The 15,833-nt window shown below is 45.0% G+C and overlaps 1 protein-coding gene across 2 annotated transcripts in view; it reads right to left on the bottom strand.

Annotated features, from left to right (window-relative positions):
* Positions 1–5,803, bottom strand: part of lnx1 (ligand of numb-protein X 1) — a 33,477-nt gene extending 27,674 nt beyond the window's left edge. The window contains exons 1-2 of one of the 2 annotated variants that reach the window (XM_079158049.1): positions 5,511–5,803; positions 533–1,041 (exon numbers count right to left, since the gene is read on the bottom strand). In XM_079158049.1, coding sequence (XP_079014175.1) covers positions 533–987 — 455 coding nt within the window. In that variant the 5' untranslated portion in view covers positions 988–1,041; positions 5,511–5,803. Of the gene's footprint in view, positions 1–532; positions 1,042–5,506 lie in introns of both variants that reach the window. The other variant, XM_079158050.1, reaches the window with a different exon arrangement.
* Between the last annotated feature and the right edge of the window lie 10,030 nt (positions 5,804–15,833).

Below are 15,833 nucleotides of genomic sequence, written 5' to 3' on the forward strand. Positions count from 1 at the left end.
GTGATGTCATACGGTAGTGATGTCATACAGTAGTGATGTCATACGGTAGTGATGTCATACGGTAGTAATTTCATATGGTAGTGATGTCATACGGTAGTGATGTCATACGTTAGTGATGTCATACGGTAGTGATGTCATATGTTAGTGATGTCATACGGTAGTGATGTCATATGTTAGTGATGTCATACGGTAGTGATGTCATATGTTAGTGATGTCATACGGTAGTGATGTCATATGTTAGTGATGTCATACGGTAGTGATGTCATACAGAGTTTGATCAGAAGAACAGGATCATCAATGAAAGATAATCATTGAGATCATTGATTAGATGTGAATGTGTTTAAAGATTTCTGAACTTCTTGTGTTGCTGCTCAAGAAAGAATATTTGTTTACATACAAGAATAACAAAGAAATGATGATTATTTTCTTATCATCAAAAAGAGCATCGATAAGGAACCAAACTGATAATCAGTATCGATAAGAGTGCTAACGCCCTAACGATACCTTTCTGTATCTGCTTCTTCCGTCCTACCTGCTCTTGATGTGGTCCTCCAGATCGCCTCGCGCCAGCGTCTCGTCACAGTGGTCGGTGAAGGGGCACGCCACGGTCAGCTTGTCCAGCAGCTTGTGCACCAGCAGGCTGGGCTTCCTGCAGCTCTGCAGCATGAGCGGCGCGCGGCACACGGGGCAGAAGTCGCTCTCCAGCAGGAAGCTGGTGAGGCACTCCTGGCAGTAGGTGTGTCCGCAGGGCGTGTCCAGGGGCCGGATGAGCGCCTGCAGGCAGATGTGGCACACGAGGTCGTCGTCCACCTCGTCCTTGTAGAGGTACTCGTGGTTCTCCTCCAGCTGGTGCCGGTGGCCGCACGCGGCGCACAGGTCCAGAGGCGGATACACAAGTCTGTAGTCTACGGGGGTGAGGGGCGAGGCCGACGCTCCGGCCATCGCCGCGGCGCCTCCGGGCTGTGCGCTCTCCTCCTGGATGCTCATCTGGACTCAGGAAGGTTTGATGGATCCAGGGAGGAGGTCATGAGCAGCAGAGATCTGTGTGAGAGAGGAAGAGGACCATAGTGTAAGAGAGGCAGTGGAGGAGGAAGCACGACATCCTTTACTGAGTAAAAGTATTAATACAACAGTGAGAAAATACTGCATATTATTACCAAATATTATTTATCTTATTGTCAAAATACACTTAATATAAGACACAATCACCGAACAAGTAACACTTCAGTGAGAAATAGACTTTATTTTGCTACGTGTCATCCTCAGACTGTATATAAGAAGTGAAAGTGTCATGACGTCACTCATCGGTTTGTGGACTGATGTGAAGCTTTGAGTTCGGCATGTTGGCCGTCGCCATCTTCTTTGTTTACAACCAGTGAACAGGAAGTGACCATATTTGGACTGAGGAGGAGTGACGTAGAGGCGCCGCCCCTAAAGCATCCCCTGCTTTATGGTCTGTTTGACTCTAAACGGACCATCATTTACTAAATGAACATCATGCTGTGTTGAAGAAGACTTGAAACTAGAGATTGAGACCATAAACTCATGTTTACAATGTTTACTGAGGTAATAAATCAAGAGAGAAGTAGAGTCATTTTCTCATAGACTTCTATACAACCAGAGGAGTCGCCCCCTGGTGGACACTAGAGAGAATGCAGCTTTTTAGGACACTCGAGCATCGGCTTAACTCGGCAGAACCAGAAGTTGCAGCCTGGTCCTTTAGGCCTCCCTCCAAAGTGTTCTCCTATGAGGACAAGCTGAGGAACCCTAAATGGTTCTAGTTCACCTGTTTATTTCTGTATTTCATACTCTGCTATACGAGAACAAATGATCTTTCCATCACTGAAGAAAGGAGGACAGCACTCATCATGTCACGTAAAAAACAGCAGCACACGACGAGAGCAGCAGTCCTGCAAACTTTAGTGTGTATTCTGTGTTTCCTCTGCCGGCAGAGAAGAGATATCGAACTACTGAGACTCCCGCTCTGGATGCGGCGACATCAGTATTACTGGAGCGTAGCGGCGGACGAGTCTCCGGCGCTCGCTGCACTGCGCTGCATCACAAACACACATCACGGCTCAGGAGATGTGACGTGATTCCAAACTGGGTTTTTTTTTTGTTATTGTCGTCGTTGTTGTTGTTTTTTTGCAGGTTTACATCGACACGGCGAGCGTGCCAGCGGACACGTCATGTCCACAACAGGCTCCTCGAGCACATGGACACGAGCAGATGGGCTCAGTCAGACTCACGTCACCTTGGCAACAGACATCTCGTTGGCGCTCAGCGAGGGACCCTCTGTTGGGTCTTGGCTGCTTAATGAGACACTAGATCTGGCTAAAAAACAACAACAACACAAACACACAGGACTAATATAAATGTGATCCAAGTGATAGCTCTATTGTCTCTGGGATTGAAAAGCAAGTTTCTCGTTAAACAATCGCCCAAAACTACACCGTCCATCACAGCGAGACGCTGTTAAAGACGTCATCATCGCTTCCTGTCCTTCAACACATGACGTGTGACAAACGGCTTTGTTATAAAAAAGCAACCAAAATGAAGCTGAAGATTGTGATATTTCATCAAAAACACTTCTAAACGTCTCATTTAAAGGCTCGCCCTGAATAAAGCGTCTGCTTTAACCAGATCCTGTAAAAACATTAAATTCTGAGCTCCTCAGAGCAGCTATGAAGCCACGATTGATTCATCTGAGACCAACAGTCGTGTGACAACAACTCAGTGAAACTAGGACTGAACTGCTGCTGAACACAGAGAGGAGAGCTTCTCAGTAGAGGTCGTATAAATGTGAATAGCTGAATATTTACAGCACGTGGAGCTTTTTTCAACACTTGGATACTTTAAACAATGTCGTTTGTTTAAATTCCAGCGTTTTCCAATCTTTGTAAAGAAATGTATCAAAGAAACTTGCGTTTTTTTCCTTTTTTTGTGATTTACGGCATTGTAACTGTAACATACATGTTTAAGTTCGCTCTGTTTCCAGAGCGCTGCAGGACTTGTGCTGTGTGTTGCAGTGACAAACCAGACCACAGAGAGTAAAACGTGCAAAAGAAACGGCCGAACTGTTCGGAGGTTCAGAGGGTTAACGAGACACGTTCCCAGGCCCCGAATAAAAAACCACTCGATACACTTTGATGTGTCCTAAAATGCAGACGCAGGCGACTACGACCGCGCACGTACAAGTGTCTGCAGAGCAACCCGCTGACTTGTCAAAACAAGCAGGCCGCCCCGGTTCTCTCTTCACACAAGCAGAGCGAGGACGGCGCGCGGCGAGTTGTGACAGCCGTCTAAGCTCCGTGTCTTGGAGGCCGAGGACCGAGACGAGGCTGAGCCGAATTTACAGCTTCCCCACCGAGAGCTCGCGGCAACGCGGCTGATTCATCACAGACGGCGGCACCTGCCGCTGCGTCGGAGGTCTGATCTCTCATCGCTACACAGGAAAAAACAACCAGAGACAGAAGAGGAATGAAAGGAAAGGGGAAAGGGAGAGAGGAGATATCTGCCAGCAGGAGCAGAAATAAAAGACGAAAAGTTAAAGAAAATGAAAAAACGAAGGCGGTTTGATATTCTCCCTCTAAATTCCCGATCTGAACAGATAACATCATCTCCTTTAAGCTTCTTCTCTTTTCTCTCTTTGGTGTTAAAAAGAGAGAAAGATAACGACGAACACTCGCTAAAGAACACAGTGAAAAGATCACACGAATCTGAAACAAAATGGACGACGTCTCACAGCTTCTCACTGGATCTGATTAGCCTTTATAATCGGAATGAAGATAAAACATTAGCTGTCAACTTGTACCTGCACACACACACACACACACACACACATGCATGCTGCTACACGCAGAGACCTGCGGCCCGAAAACACCCACAAACTCAGAGACTTTCACACGGAGGACACTCCCGCGCCTCCAGAGCATCCGTCCTCATCCCTCAACAGACAGCTCCACCTGCGACGCGACATAATAAGGAGCAACGAGACGTGAGGAGGTTCAGGAGCTTTGCCCTCGTTTCTGTCTCGCTGCGGATCACAGAGTGACATAAAAAGCAGTGTTTGGATTGTAAATCCAGTTCAAAGCGTTTCCTTTTGTCTTTTGTGAAAGCTGTTTGTCTACACCTTCCTCCTCCTCACACATATGTAAAGAAGGCCGTTGATCCACTCCCACGTCCCTGTAATCTGTGACGGGTTAATAATGACAAAAGGCCGAGTCAGCGCATTCTTTCTCTTCCTGACGACAAGAGCGTGAAAAACGACCCCGACGATGACGAGGCCAACGTGTGTCTGCGTCGGCACTCTCGGCCTTCCACACTGAACTAACATGTTGCTGTGGACATATCCACCACTCCTTTTTATTCCACACACACACACACACACACACACACACACACACACACACACACACACACACACACACACACCATGTCTGTATCAATCAAACAAACACGCCCTCGGAGCAGAAGGCGCAGTCAGCCAGAATCAAGACGAGCGCAGAGAAAAATGTTTACGGCCTTCTTCTAGGTTTGTTAATCATTGCAGATTTACTTTCATGTGCTGTACAACAAAGTGAAATTGACACAGCTGGTCGTTGTAGTTCTTAGCAGGCGTGGTCTCACATGGTCAGGACTACAAACAAACCACAGGATGCACACACACACACACACACACACACGTGAGCTAGGGAGAGCGCCTCTTCATCATCAGCTCATTAAACATAAAAAGATCAGAGGGGCTCGTGTGCTAAGCAGCGCAATAAACACGGAGCACAAACAAACATGAGGCACAAAGTGTGTGTGTGTGTGTGTGTGTGTGTGTGTCGTCTGACACACCAGCATAGCATGTCACGTTCAGACATGTCGCTGAAAATTCCAGGAAGCCATTTTTTTTTCTTTTCACTTTCAGCAGAAATCTATTTCATAACGACACACAACAACAACAACAAACAAACAAACAGGAAATCGATCAAATTAATAAACTGTATATTGATAATTAATAAAATGACGAGAATCAAGAATCCCACCGTGAGTCATTTACTCCTCGACGTAATATATATATATATATATTTATTAAATCTAGCACCTCCTGTTCCTTTATGAAGGAACGTACAGGATGAGGGTCCTGCCCCGCTGGGTGACCGCTACATGAGGATCTTATGTAGGTGCCGGTCCCTCTCCGGGTCCTCCGGTCTGAGCCAGACCTGACACCTCGGCCTGAGAGAACAGCTGCAGGCAGATGTGAAGCTCCCTGAAGTGTCTCTAGTATGAGAACGGCCGGCTGGACGAGGTCTGAGATCTAAATCTACCCGTCCGTCCTCACAGGCAGCCGGTGTGTTCTACGCTCACAGGGATTCAATGCAAGCAACACAAACCAGCAACAGACACCGGATCAATGTTTTCTAACTACTGACAGATGTGTTGTTTTTGACTAAAGCAGCATTTAAGACGAGTAGCACACTTCTGGTTTATAAGTTTACTTTGAGAGCGGAAAGCTTACTTACATGTCTTCATGAGCGACGTTTCACTTTCAGCTGAGCAGCTCACCTGGACAGGTAAAGCCTCGCAGAGGGTGTAACGTTAAACCATTCAGAGAGGAGGAGGAGGAGGAGGAGGGGGAGGAGGAGGAGGGGGAGGCAGAGGAGTGTTAAATGACTCTGGAGAGAGGACTTTGTCCTCGGTCACTGAGTCTGACGATTGGCTGCGAGAGGAGAAATTGTATCCGACTGCCGGTCCGGAGGGAATGTCTTTAAGACCCGAAGCGGTGGGGAAAGACTGCCGACCGTGTGAGCTCGGAACCTGCTCACCTCTAACAGGCAAAGGTGATCAGGAAGTGGCAGAGCAAGAGGGGGCGGGGCCAGAGGAAAAGGTAAACAGGAGAACCGCCCAAACCTGCTCTGAGATTTCAGGAGAAACAGGAAAAGATGTTTTCAATGTGCACCAGTACTTCTATAACAAACTTTATTTTTTTGTTATGAATGATTGAAATGTCTTTAAAAAGACGGGACGTCTTCTATAACACGATACAAACGTAATAAGCTACAAAGCATTTACCTACATGATTGATTTACTGCAGATTATTAGTGTAAACAGAAAAGGCTGCTCTGTGGTCTTTAAACAGGAAGCCCATAATCTGAGTAATGACAACATGTCTCACGCTGAGATAATGACAACAAGTATTTTAAACCTGTGTACAATACACACGCTTGTATCGGGACTTCCTCTGTGTTTTGGTGTGGGCTTACTTCTCTATGACGATAGCTGCTTTTGTAAAGCCGTGCGTGTGACTCCGGCTTTGGACATAAACGGTCGTTATCCTCGTTCTGTTTTCAGATGTGGTTTCCCTCTCGGCTCTAAGAACACCGGGACGGTGAGCTGCAGGTGCTCCAGACACAAAACGATGTTTCTTCATGAGTCACTCATGAGATCATGAGGGTATGTGCGTCTGGGCAGAATATACAGTATAGAGACTGTTTATGGGTTTACTCTGTACAGTGAGGACCAATTAGTTTGCAGGAATAATAAACTATGGTTCATCAGTTTATAATCACCTGAAACTAAGAATTGTTGTGTTTTCGTTAGCTTAGAATGAGCCCTTCATATCCATGTTTCTACAGTAGCCCAGAATGGACAAACCAAACACTGGCTCTGGAGCATTTCACATGTTTAGTCACTTGAAGGCCACCGTAGTTCTCCGACACTCTTGTGAAGGGGAGGAGTGAGCGGAAAGGGGATTCGGTTGGCTGCAATCTGCAACCTCACCACTAGATGCCACTAAATCCTACACACTGCTCCTTTAAAAGGTGTTTTATATCACACCATCCATGCACGCTAGCGGCATGGCAACATGGTAAATATCTCAACAACTATTGGATGATTGCCAGACATTCATGTTCCCCAAATTTATAATTTGGCTAATACTTTGGTTTATGGCCAAATATTTACAGGAATAATGACATTGCCATGAGCCCTTAGCTGCAGCTTATTAGCTAACGTTAGCATGCAAACAAGCTAAACTAAGACGGTGAACATGGTAAGTATTAAATCTAAGTTAATGTCAGTATGTCAGCACTGTCATTGTGAATATTAGCGTTTAGCTCAAAGCGCTGCTGTGTCGCAGTACAGCCTCACAGAGCAACAACAGGTTCAAATACGGTGACGGAGGAGGACCAGCGAGTTTGCCGAAAAACAGGAGGTGAGTAGTTGTGACTATTACTAAAATGGAGGTTAAAATCTACCCACATAAATGCTCGGGACAGGATTAAAATCACTGACCAGCAGCGGTAACGTTAAAATCCTTCCTCCCATAAATACATCCAATCTGAAACGGGGTTTTTGTTTAAATAAAGGTGATTTAAATGAGCAGGATTTATATTAAAAAAAGGTGGAGAAACCTGTGAAGCAACAATATAAATTCAAAGGTAATGTGTTTGATTTGCTTGAGATTTGAAATGTTCATGACATTCATCCTAACTCAGCCTTTAGGAGGTGTTTTGATTTCTTACTATTTTAGTTTCAGTTCACATATCACTCACAACCCTCCTGCAACACGTGTGTTGTTTACAGCAACAGGGACTCTCGATCCTCTTTGTGATATTTCTTTTAGATTTGGAGAGTTGAAGGTTTTTGTCGTGTACGTTCACAGTCAGTGAACAATAAGGCAGTGAAGAGTATATAGTCTCTTCACTGGATGAGTGACGGTTGATGAACAAGTGGAGCAGTTCCAGGTGACCTTTACAGCCGTCATATCACTCCCACTTCCTTTCCACATGACCACTCTTCTCTCTCCTCTCCTCGACTCTGGTGAACAGCATCATGTAGCAGGATGTGCTAACTGGTGGGAAAACTCCCATAAGAGAACCTTTTTGATCAAATGTACGGCTTGTACTCAACCAAGTTCCTAAAAATGTTCGCAGCCTGTCTATGTTTCTATAGCAAAAAATACGTTTCATGTCAGCCTCGTAGAAACGCACAATGTGAGGTTGTTAACATTGTGAACCAATTGTTCAGGTTTAGACAGCAAAACTTGGTTGAGGTTAGAAAAAATATGGTTTGTGTTCAAATAATAACGTAACAACGTAAGATAACAACCTAATGTAACAACGTAGCATAACAACGTAGCATAACAACTTAGAACAACAACATAACACAACAACATAACGCAACAACATAACGTAATAATGTAACGTAACAACATAACGTAACATAACGTAAAATAACTTAACGTAAAATAACATAACATAACGTGACATAACATAACGTGACATAACATAACGTGACATAACATAACGTAACATAACGTAACATAACGTGAATTAATGTAACATGACATAACGTAAAATAGCATAACATAACAAGACATAACGTGACTTAAAATAACGTGACATAATGTAACGTGACAACGTAACAGTAACAAAGGAACTGTTAACGGTAACGGTAACAACGTAAGGGTAAAAAGGTAACAGAACGTAACGGTGTAACGTAACGGTGACTTTTGGTTTAATGTCGCACACGAACAGCAGCCTCCTGGGTCAAAGTCCTGTGTTTGTGTGACTTTTCTCACTCTTTATATTCGTTACTATACCACATAACTTTTCTAACTGCATTGCTTGCTCTGCGTGTCGCTTTGTTGTAATACGTCCATCCCAAGCAGCAACCTCCGGAGCTGAGAAATGAAGCCAACATGGAAGTTTGACAAACTGCAGTACCTCAGATGACCACTTGAGGCTCCAGTAGCGAGTCAGTCCCCACAGTCCTCAACGTTACAGCAGAAATAAACATGTCTGCAGCCTGGTACGAAAATGGATTTGGTAGCTAATACCGCCATTTATATAAAAACTGTACATTCAATGTAATCGTGGTTTGCAGAATCCTACAATGCCAATGTGTTTTCCTGGCGACTGGGCTGTTTTTGCTACAGTGACTCAAATATTTGGAGTTTCTTCAACTCTTAAGTTGTCTTTGAAGTGCTGAGTTGAACCTGCATCCTGTTTCCTTTCTGCTGAGTCCTCAGCTGCCTGCTGCTGGAGTTTATCTAAACACTATAGTGCAGGTGAAACCAATCTCCCCCTGTCTTTTTAGGACACATTCTCTGATTCCTCTCAAACACACACACACAAACACACACACACACACACTACACACACATACACACACACACACACACTTTCCTGCTCCCCCTCTTTTTCTTCCCAGCTTAGCTGTGCTTCACATTCCTCTGTCAAACTTTCCTCTAAGTCCCCGGCGACGATTTGAATTCAGATGGCAGACGAGAAAGTTAAGAAGAAGTGGCTGATACAAAGACGGGGGAATATCACCATTTTAAACTCACTTTTTTGACACACTGCTTCATCGGTTTCTCTTTCTGTCCGCTCCTCCTGTGGCAGTGAGAGTTCTCGCACGTCTGCCTTCCTTCCACACAGCATCCATATTTCATGGTACCGATGCAAATGCTCTCTCCGTGGCTTGAATATTGAAGAGGAGAAACGGCAGATGGAAGGTCACCAAACGGAGGCGACCCGAACCGGCTCCAGCATCGCTACGGAGACGGCCTCCTTCTCGTCCTTCTGATGTAAACGTTCCACGTGGGTGCAGTGTGGGTCTGTGGAGATGCATCAGCATTTCGAACATTTGAGGGTCAGTCTGAGAGAAAGGAGAGTTTTTCTCAAACACAAAAAAAGCTTTTTCCTTCTTCGTCTGTTTTAAATAAAGGGCAATAAATTCGTTATCCGCTGTGTTTTGATAAAACAGCCTGGAGACCGAGCGGCACTCGATAATCACATGAAAGTATGATAAAGAATAAATGTAGCTACATTTATAATATATTTAAACTCTTCATCTCCACTGAGCCTGATGCTTGCTGTGTGTTCGTCATCATTTCTGCCGTTTTGCAGTTTTCTTGTAACAATGATTTGTAATTCACAAGAAAAGGCTGCAAGACTGCAGGCCAGAATTAAAAAGGGGGATTCTAGTGTCTGTGAACCCGGGTGTTATTCGCTTACCTTTGTGATTATTAGTCATGATAACAATTTACTCACCAGCTAGGTCATAAAGATGTGAGACATACAGCCTGCAGCGTTGATCAAGGCAGAGAGCATTATGCGTTCTCAGGAAACAACAAAGATTTACTGTAAATTAAACATATCAATCTCCAACCAAAAGCAGAATCAACTGGTTTGAAGCAAACTGCAAAGCGGCCACTTGACCAGCCTGCTGTGTTCACACATGCTGGCTTGTTTATGTGAGTGTGAGGGTGTGACTCACTTTCGCTCGTGTGTTTGTTAGAGAAGCTGTCGCAACCACGAGAAGATGGTTTACGTCTGAACGTTTTCACATCGTACAGATAAAAGGATAATATGCACAGAAGATAAATTATGCAGATTTTTCCTCGAGGGGCAACTTCCTGTTTATCTACGACAATCTGTACTTTGTGTTTAGTGCTAATTAGCTAACGTTAGCATGCTAAAGCCAACTAAACTAAGATGGTGAACATATGCTAAGGTATCTGCTAATGTTAGCTCCACAAGTTGTTACATTTTTAGAAGCGTATATATCTCCTTGCAACCTCCCAAGTATCACTATCACACAACGGTCAACACTATCACACAACGCTTAAAGTTGCCAGAAATGCGAGATTGGGAGATTTTCGATCGTCTTCCAACAACTCTCCACAAGCAGGCGGACCATAGCTAACGGCGCTAACTGTGCAAACGTAGACGAAAGTGGTGACAAAGCCAACAGTGTTTACTTGAGGGGGAAGCAATGGGAGCGTTATCATGAGCTCCACTATCTTTACAGACAATAGTCGTTTGAAGATAGATTAATGATCTGAATGTTAAATAGAGCTCAAGACAATCTGAAACCATGAGAGCCTATGGAGCGGAGCCGGGCCCTCCGATTGGCCGCTCTACGTTCGAGGGGCGGGACTCAGCGACGCTTCTCTTGCTACGCTACAGTGACTCCATGGATGTTTTACTTTGACGTTGATTTCTCTTTTCCAGCTCGTTGCCCAATGAATGATCAACGTTTTTCTCGTGAGTCATTGTTTCCAGAGTCTTTAGATGGGAAGTGATGATAAAATGTGATCATGACCGATGACAAACACGTAAGAACAGCCTCCAGGTTAACAAATACCAGATTTCGTTTCCTCTGACTGTAGAAGTAGAACTTTCATTCATTATTCACCATCTTGTTGGATTTCAGACTTTCTTCATCAACGTGACAGGAAGTGGCTATCTTTAGACGGAGTTTGTTGCTACCCCGACTGAGTTGGTACAGTAGGCAAACAAAGGTAATGCTTTTAGACTTGGCCCTTGTGTAATTATTCAACAGCCTGAATGAAAAGCAGTCTTTCGCACTGCAGGCAAATGACGCACATTCATGAAAAAAAAGAGAAAAGAAACAGTCCTCCCTCTCTCTCCTGCGATTCCACCTCACCATCTATCTGGTGGAGCACTTTTGATTCCTCCTTCTCACGTGTCTTCTTTCTATTGTACCTCTTCTCGTTACATTCAATCTCAGGAGAAGACAAGAAAAACGCTGCCGTTTCACCGTAGAAGGTTCTTTTTTTCCTTCTCATGAATACATTTTCTGTGCTTTCTAATCTCCAGCTGCTTCATTCAAGGTGGCATCTGAAACCACACAAGCGATTCCCGTCTCACACGGTTTTCTCTCGTCCGTCCACGCAGTAATAGAATGTGGCTCCTCCAGCGACACACATATAAACTTCACTTTCCCATATATATGCAAAAAAGAAAACAGCACACGTCAAGACTGGAGCTCATCCATTAAGAGTCCCCATTGATGGACCCTGGCCCGCTGCCACCGACCAGAACCCCCCCCCTCCCTCCTACACACTCCAGTCTGGAGACATGACAGAGGACAAGATCTGGAGCATTTCCATCCATCGCACTTCTTTTTTTTCCATCTCTGCTGGTCTGATTTCAACGAGGCGTGGTGATAAAGTAGGGCAGTCGATTTTAATTTCCACAGCTCTGATAAAATAATATGGGGGCAATAATGACGTATTCAATAAGTCATTAGTCCGGTGCCCACAGAAGAGCCTCTTCTGACAGCTCTGCTACATACGCGGTAATCACCGGCGTGGACGTCATCATTCAAAGTGCGCGCGGGGACGGGTCGTGTTATTTGTTATGCCGTTTGTCAAATGTCACGGTGACACCGAGCCAGACTGTGACAAAGGAGGGAGACGCTGAGCAGAATGCAGGATGAGAAGAGAGGAGAGAGGAAGGAAAGAGAGGGGGAATATGAGAGAGAGAGAGATATGAAGGCTCTGTCTGTTGAACCGGTGGTCTGAGTCTCGGGGGGGGGGGGGGGGGGGGGGGGGGGCTGTTTCTGTTCCAGCAGGTAACACAGCAAACGGCCAGCAAATGAAGATGAATGCACTTAATCGCTTCTGCTGCCAGAACTACACTTCAGCGCTGAGACGCTCACTCAACAAGCAGACACCTAAAGGCCCTCACACACACACACACACACACACACACACACACACACACACACACACACACACACACACACACACACACACACACACACAATGCAGGCTTCACTGCCACAGTGTTTATATTTTTACATTCATTTCAATATTTCTGCTTTTGAGTGAACACAATTTGTGACTCTACACACACACACATATATATACAGTATATAGATTTAAAGTCTGAATGAGAAATGTCTGGTTGTCTCGTCCTCCGGATGTCAGACAGGATCACCAACGTTTCCAGCAAACACGCATTTGGCTGAAAGTCACCAGTCAACACGGTCACTCAATCTGATGATAGTGACGGTTTTAAGGCGTCTGGCTTGATTGATAACAGTATTGTTTAAAGAAAACATGCTTTTTTGCGGTTCAGAGGGTTTATAACTGTAAAACGTATACAGATAGCTCATAGTAGTGGTAGTATTAGGGGCCGTTTTAGTGACTAATACGTTCTGTTCATGAACTCAGAGAACAGAGTTGATCATCTCATGACTTGTCGCTCATAATGTCTCTCTGGTGGAACGTTACGCGCTGTGTTTCTCCTCCAGATACACGTTTATATCTGCACACTTGCTAATGTTTCCTACTCACTAACAGCACGATCTGTAAAGACACTTTGTTTAGTTTGCGTTTTCCATCTGTGGTCCTCACATAGCTCCATAAGCTTTTGCACTTCTGTTGCCAAACTTCCGAACGTCATCATTGTTTACAAATAGATCCTGAAAGTGTGTGTGTGTGTGTGTGTGTGTGTGTGTATTTGTATGTGTGAACTGTCGAAGGAACACTAGATCAGGGCCACAGATGCTCGACAGCGGGACGGTCTCATTATCCTGCGAGAGGCCAGCAGCCCCGTATGTCACTCAGGAGCTGCCTTTGGTGGCAGCAGAGCGGCCTGATTGGCTGCAGGAGACGGCTGATTAAAATGTCTCAGAATAACACAAGAGATTATGTGCAATTAAGGAGAACGGCTTTGGATTTTATAGATTGTTAAGTGGGAGAACATTCACTCTGGTCTTTCAAGGGTTTTTAACAACTGTTGGTAAACTGCAAAGATCAGTCACTCCATTGTTAACCCTCGCCCCCCCCAAATATCCGAGGACACATCCCAGTCCCCGATGAGCTCTGGATCCCCCAGCAGGACCTTCATCCCTCTGAGGGGCTGTGAGAACACTCTGTCCACTGAGAACAGGCGTTAACACGGAGAGTGCCCGCAGTCTAATTGACCGTGACGTTTATATCAGGATCCGTCGGGAAACTCTCGCCTGAAACATTTTAATTTCATCCCCGTCCCGTTCCCTCTCCGTCCATCTTCCATAATGTCAGCAGTGGTTACGTAAAAGTCTGGTCAGGTTTGCAGCGTACAGTAAAAAAAAAAAAAAAGAGGCCCGTTAGGACCGGCTCCAATCATTTCGTAGTATTTTTGGAGTGATTAAATTGGGCTTATGATGCAACAGTCCAGATGAACCAGGACTTACAAGAATGCGAACAGACGGGAGTCATTCATCACGGCTGTAATCCTCTCATCCTTTTATTAGACGGTCACTCCGCTCAGGCCGCCGCGCAAACCCGCCGTCCGCACGAGCGCGGAAACAGCACGAGGGCCCGGTTCTGTTTAGGGTTCCTAAATCATTCAACTGATTTTTTTTTTGGGGGGGGGCTGAATGAATTAAACGTTATGAATATTCACAAATCTCTCCTCTCGAGCTCAGCCCCACTGTGATCGCTTAGCAGCAAGCTCCAAAATATAAATAATACTTTTTTCTAAAGCCTCAGATCTTTGCCGGCGTTATAACTTCCCAACGGGCTCTAAAAACGTATTAGCACAACGAAACCCGACGTGTTTATGTGTCGAGAGGAAAAAAAAACATTCATGCAACACTCATGCATTCAGAACGAGACATGAAAACTCGCCGGGAACACGCCGACAACCAGATCACATTAATCTGGAATCACGGTGATGAGACGGGTGTGATTGTTCCCGCGTGGGCGTTCTGACGTCCATGTGTGACAGCCATTATTTTCCATCTGTCTGTTGCCATGGAGACAGGTTTTTTTTAATGTCACACTTTGTTGTCGGTAGACCTGGTGCAGGTTTACGGTCGTGTCTGCATGTATGTGCAGACCGCTGCTGTACGTCTACGTCGTATTGATTTTCTGTCTCTTCAGCTGAACAGTGGGTGAACCAGCATCACGATGGCTCTCGTTGAGCCTTTTACAGCCTCACATTGACCCGGACTACAGCCATGAAGAAGAACCACTGCAGGAGGAGTGATGTCATACCTGTCTGTGGGATCTATACCTCACTAAAACTGCTCCTGATGCTACCACTAGCCTACTATTAGCGTTCTGAATGAGCTCAACTGTTATGAATAGATTTAGGCTTGAATTCAGGAAACAAAAGGCGGAAGCCGACACACTCATATAACATGTGAACACATATGTGTGGATATTATATAATAAAGCCTTTACACATCAGGGGCGTGGCAAACAAACGGCAAAAAAAACACTCTCCTGTGAATGCTATATGTCTAGGGCTTTTATTGTGAAAGGTTAAGACTGAAGAAAATGGATCGGGTCAGCGTTGCCTCTGTCAAGGTTAAATTAACAATAATCCGTCTTTGTTCGGACTACGGAGCCTCCGCGTTGTTTTTTCGTGAACGTAGGTGCGACTTGTTTTTGCACGTGATGGTTGATGCCTTTATTCGCGGTGCGAAAGCTCAAAACCATAAAGACATTTTCTCATAGACTTCTATACAACCAGAGGAGTCGCCCCCTGGTGGACACTAGAGAGAATGCAGCTTTAAGGCTTCACTTTTCAGAACCGGAGGTTCCCGTCTGATCTAGTCAAGACCTTAACTTTGTCTGTTTGCTGCTGAGTAGCACACCACCTCAGTAAATGTACTTAGTTACATTCCACCACTATGCATCAAATATGAATCAACACCTTTCTGACACACGTAGTAAAAAGCTATTAATCGGGGGACTTTTTATTTACATGCAATGTATAGTAGTAGTGTAGGTGTTATAATGTTGTGTCCACCCACTCAAGCAACATCGGACCCATCTGAGAATAATCTATAAATGATGAAACTGAATGTTTGATCCAGCTTCCAAGTGATAGTCGTGTCCTCTTCCTGTGTGTCCTCCCCAGTGTGTGCAGCTTCACTCGTATCACATCCTAAAGGCTGACATAAGACGTTCAAGCCCCGAGCTTCTGAGAAAAGCTTAGCAGAAAAACAGGGTCAGAGTCAGATAAAGAAAAACAGTATTTGAATGTGAACTTGTTATGATGCGGGGGAGGCAGAGCGGCCGCGTGGAAGACCAA

The sequence above is a fragment of the Pholis gunnellus genome (genome assembly GCF_910591455.1).
Source record: "Pholis gunnellus genome assembly, chromosome: 4".
In the NCBI taxonomy this organism is placed as follows: domain Eukaryota; kingdom Metazoa; phylum Chordata; class Actinopteri; order Perciformes; family Pholidae; genus Pholis; species Pholis gunnellus.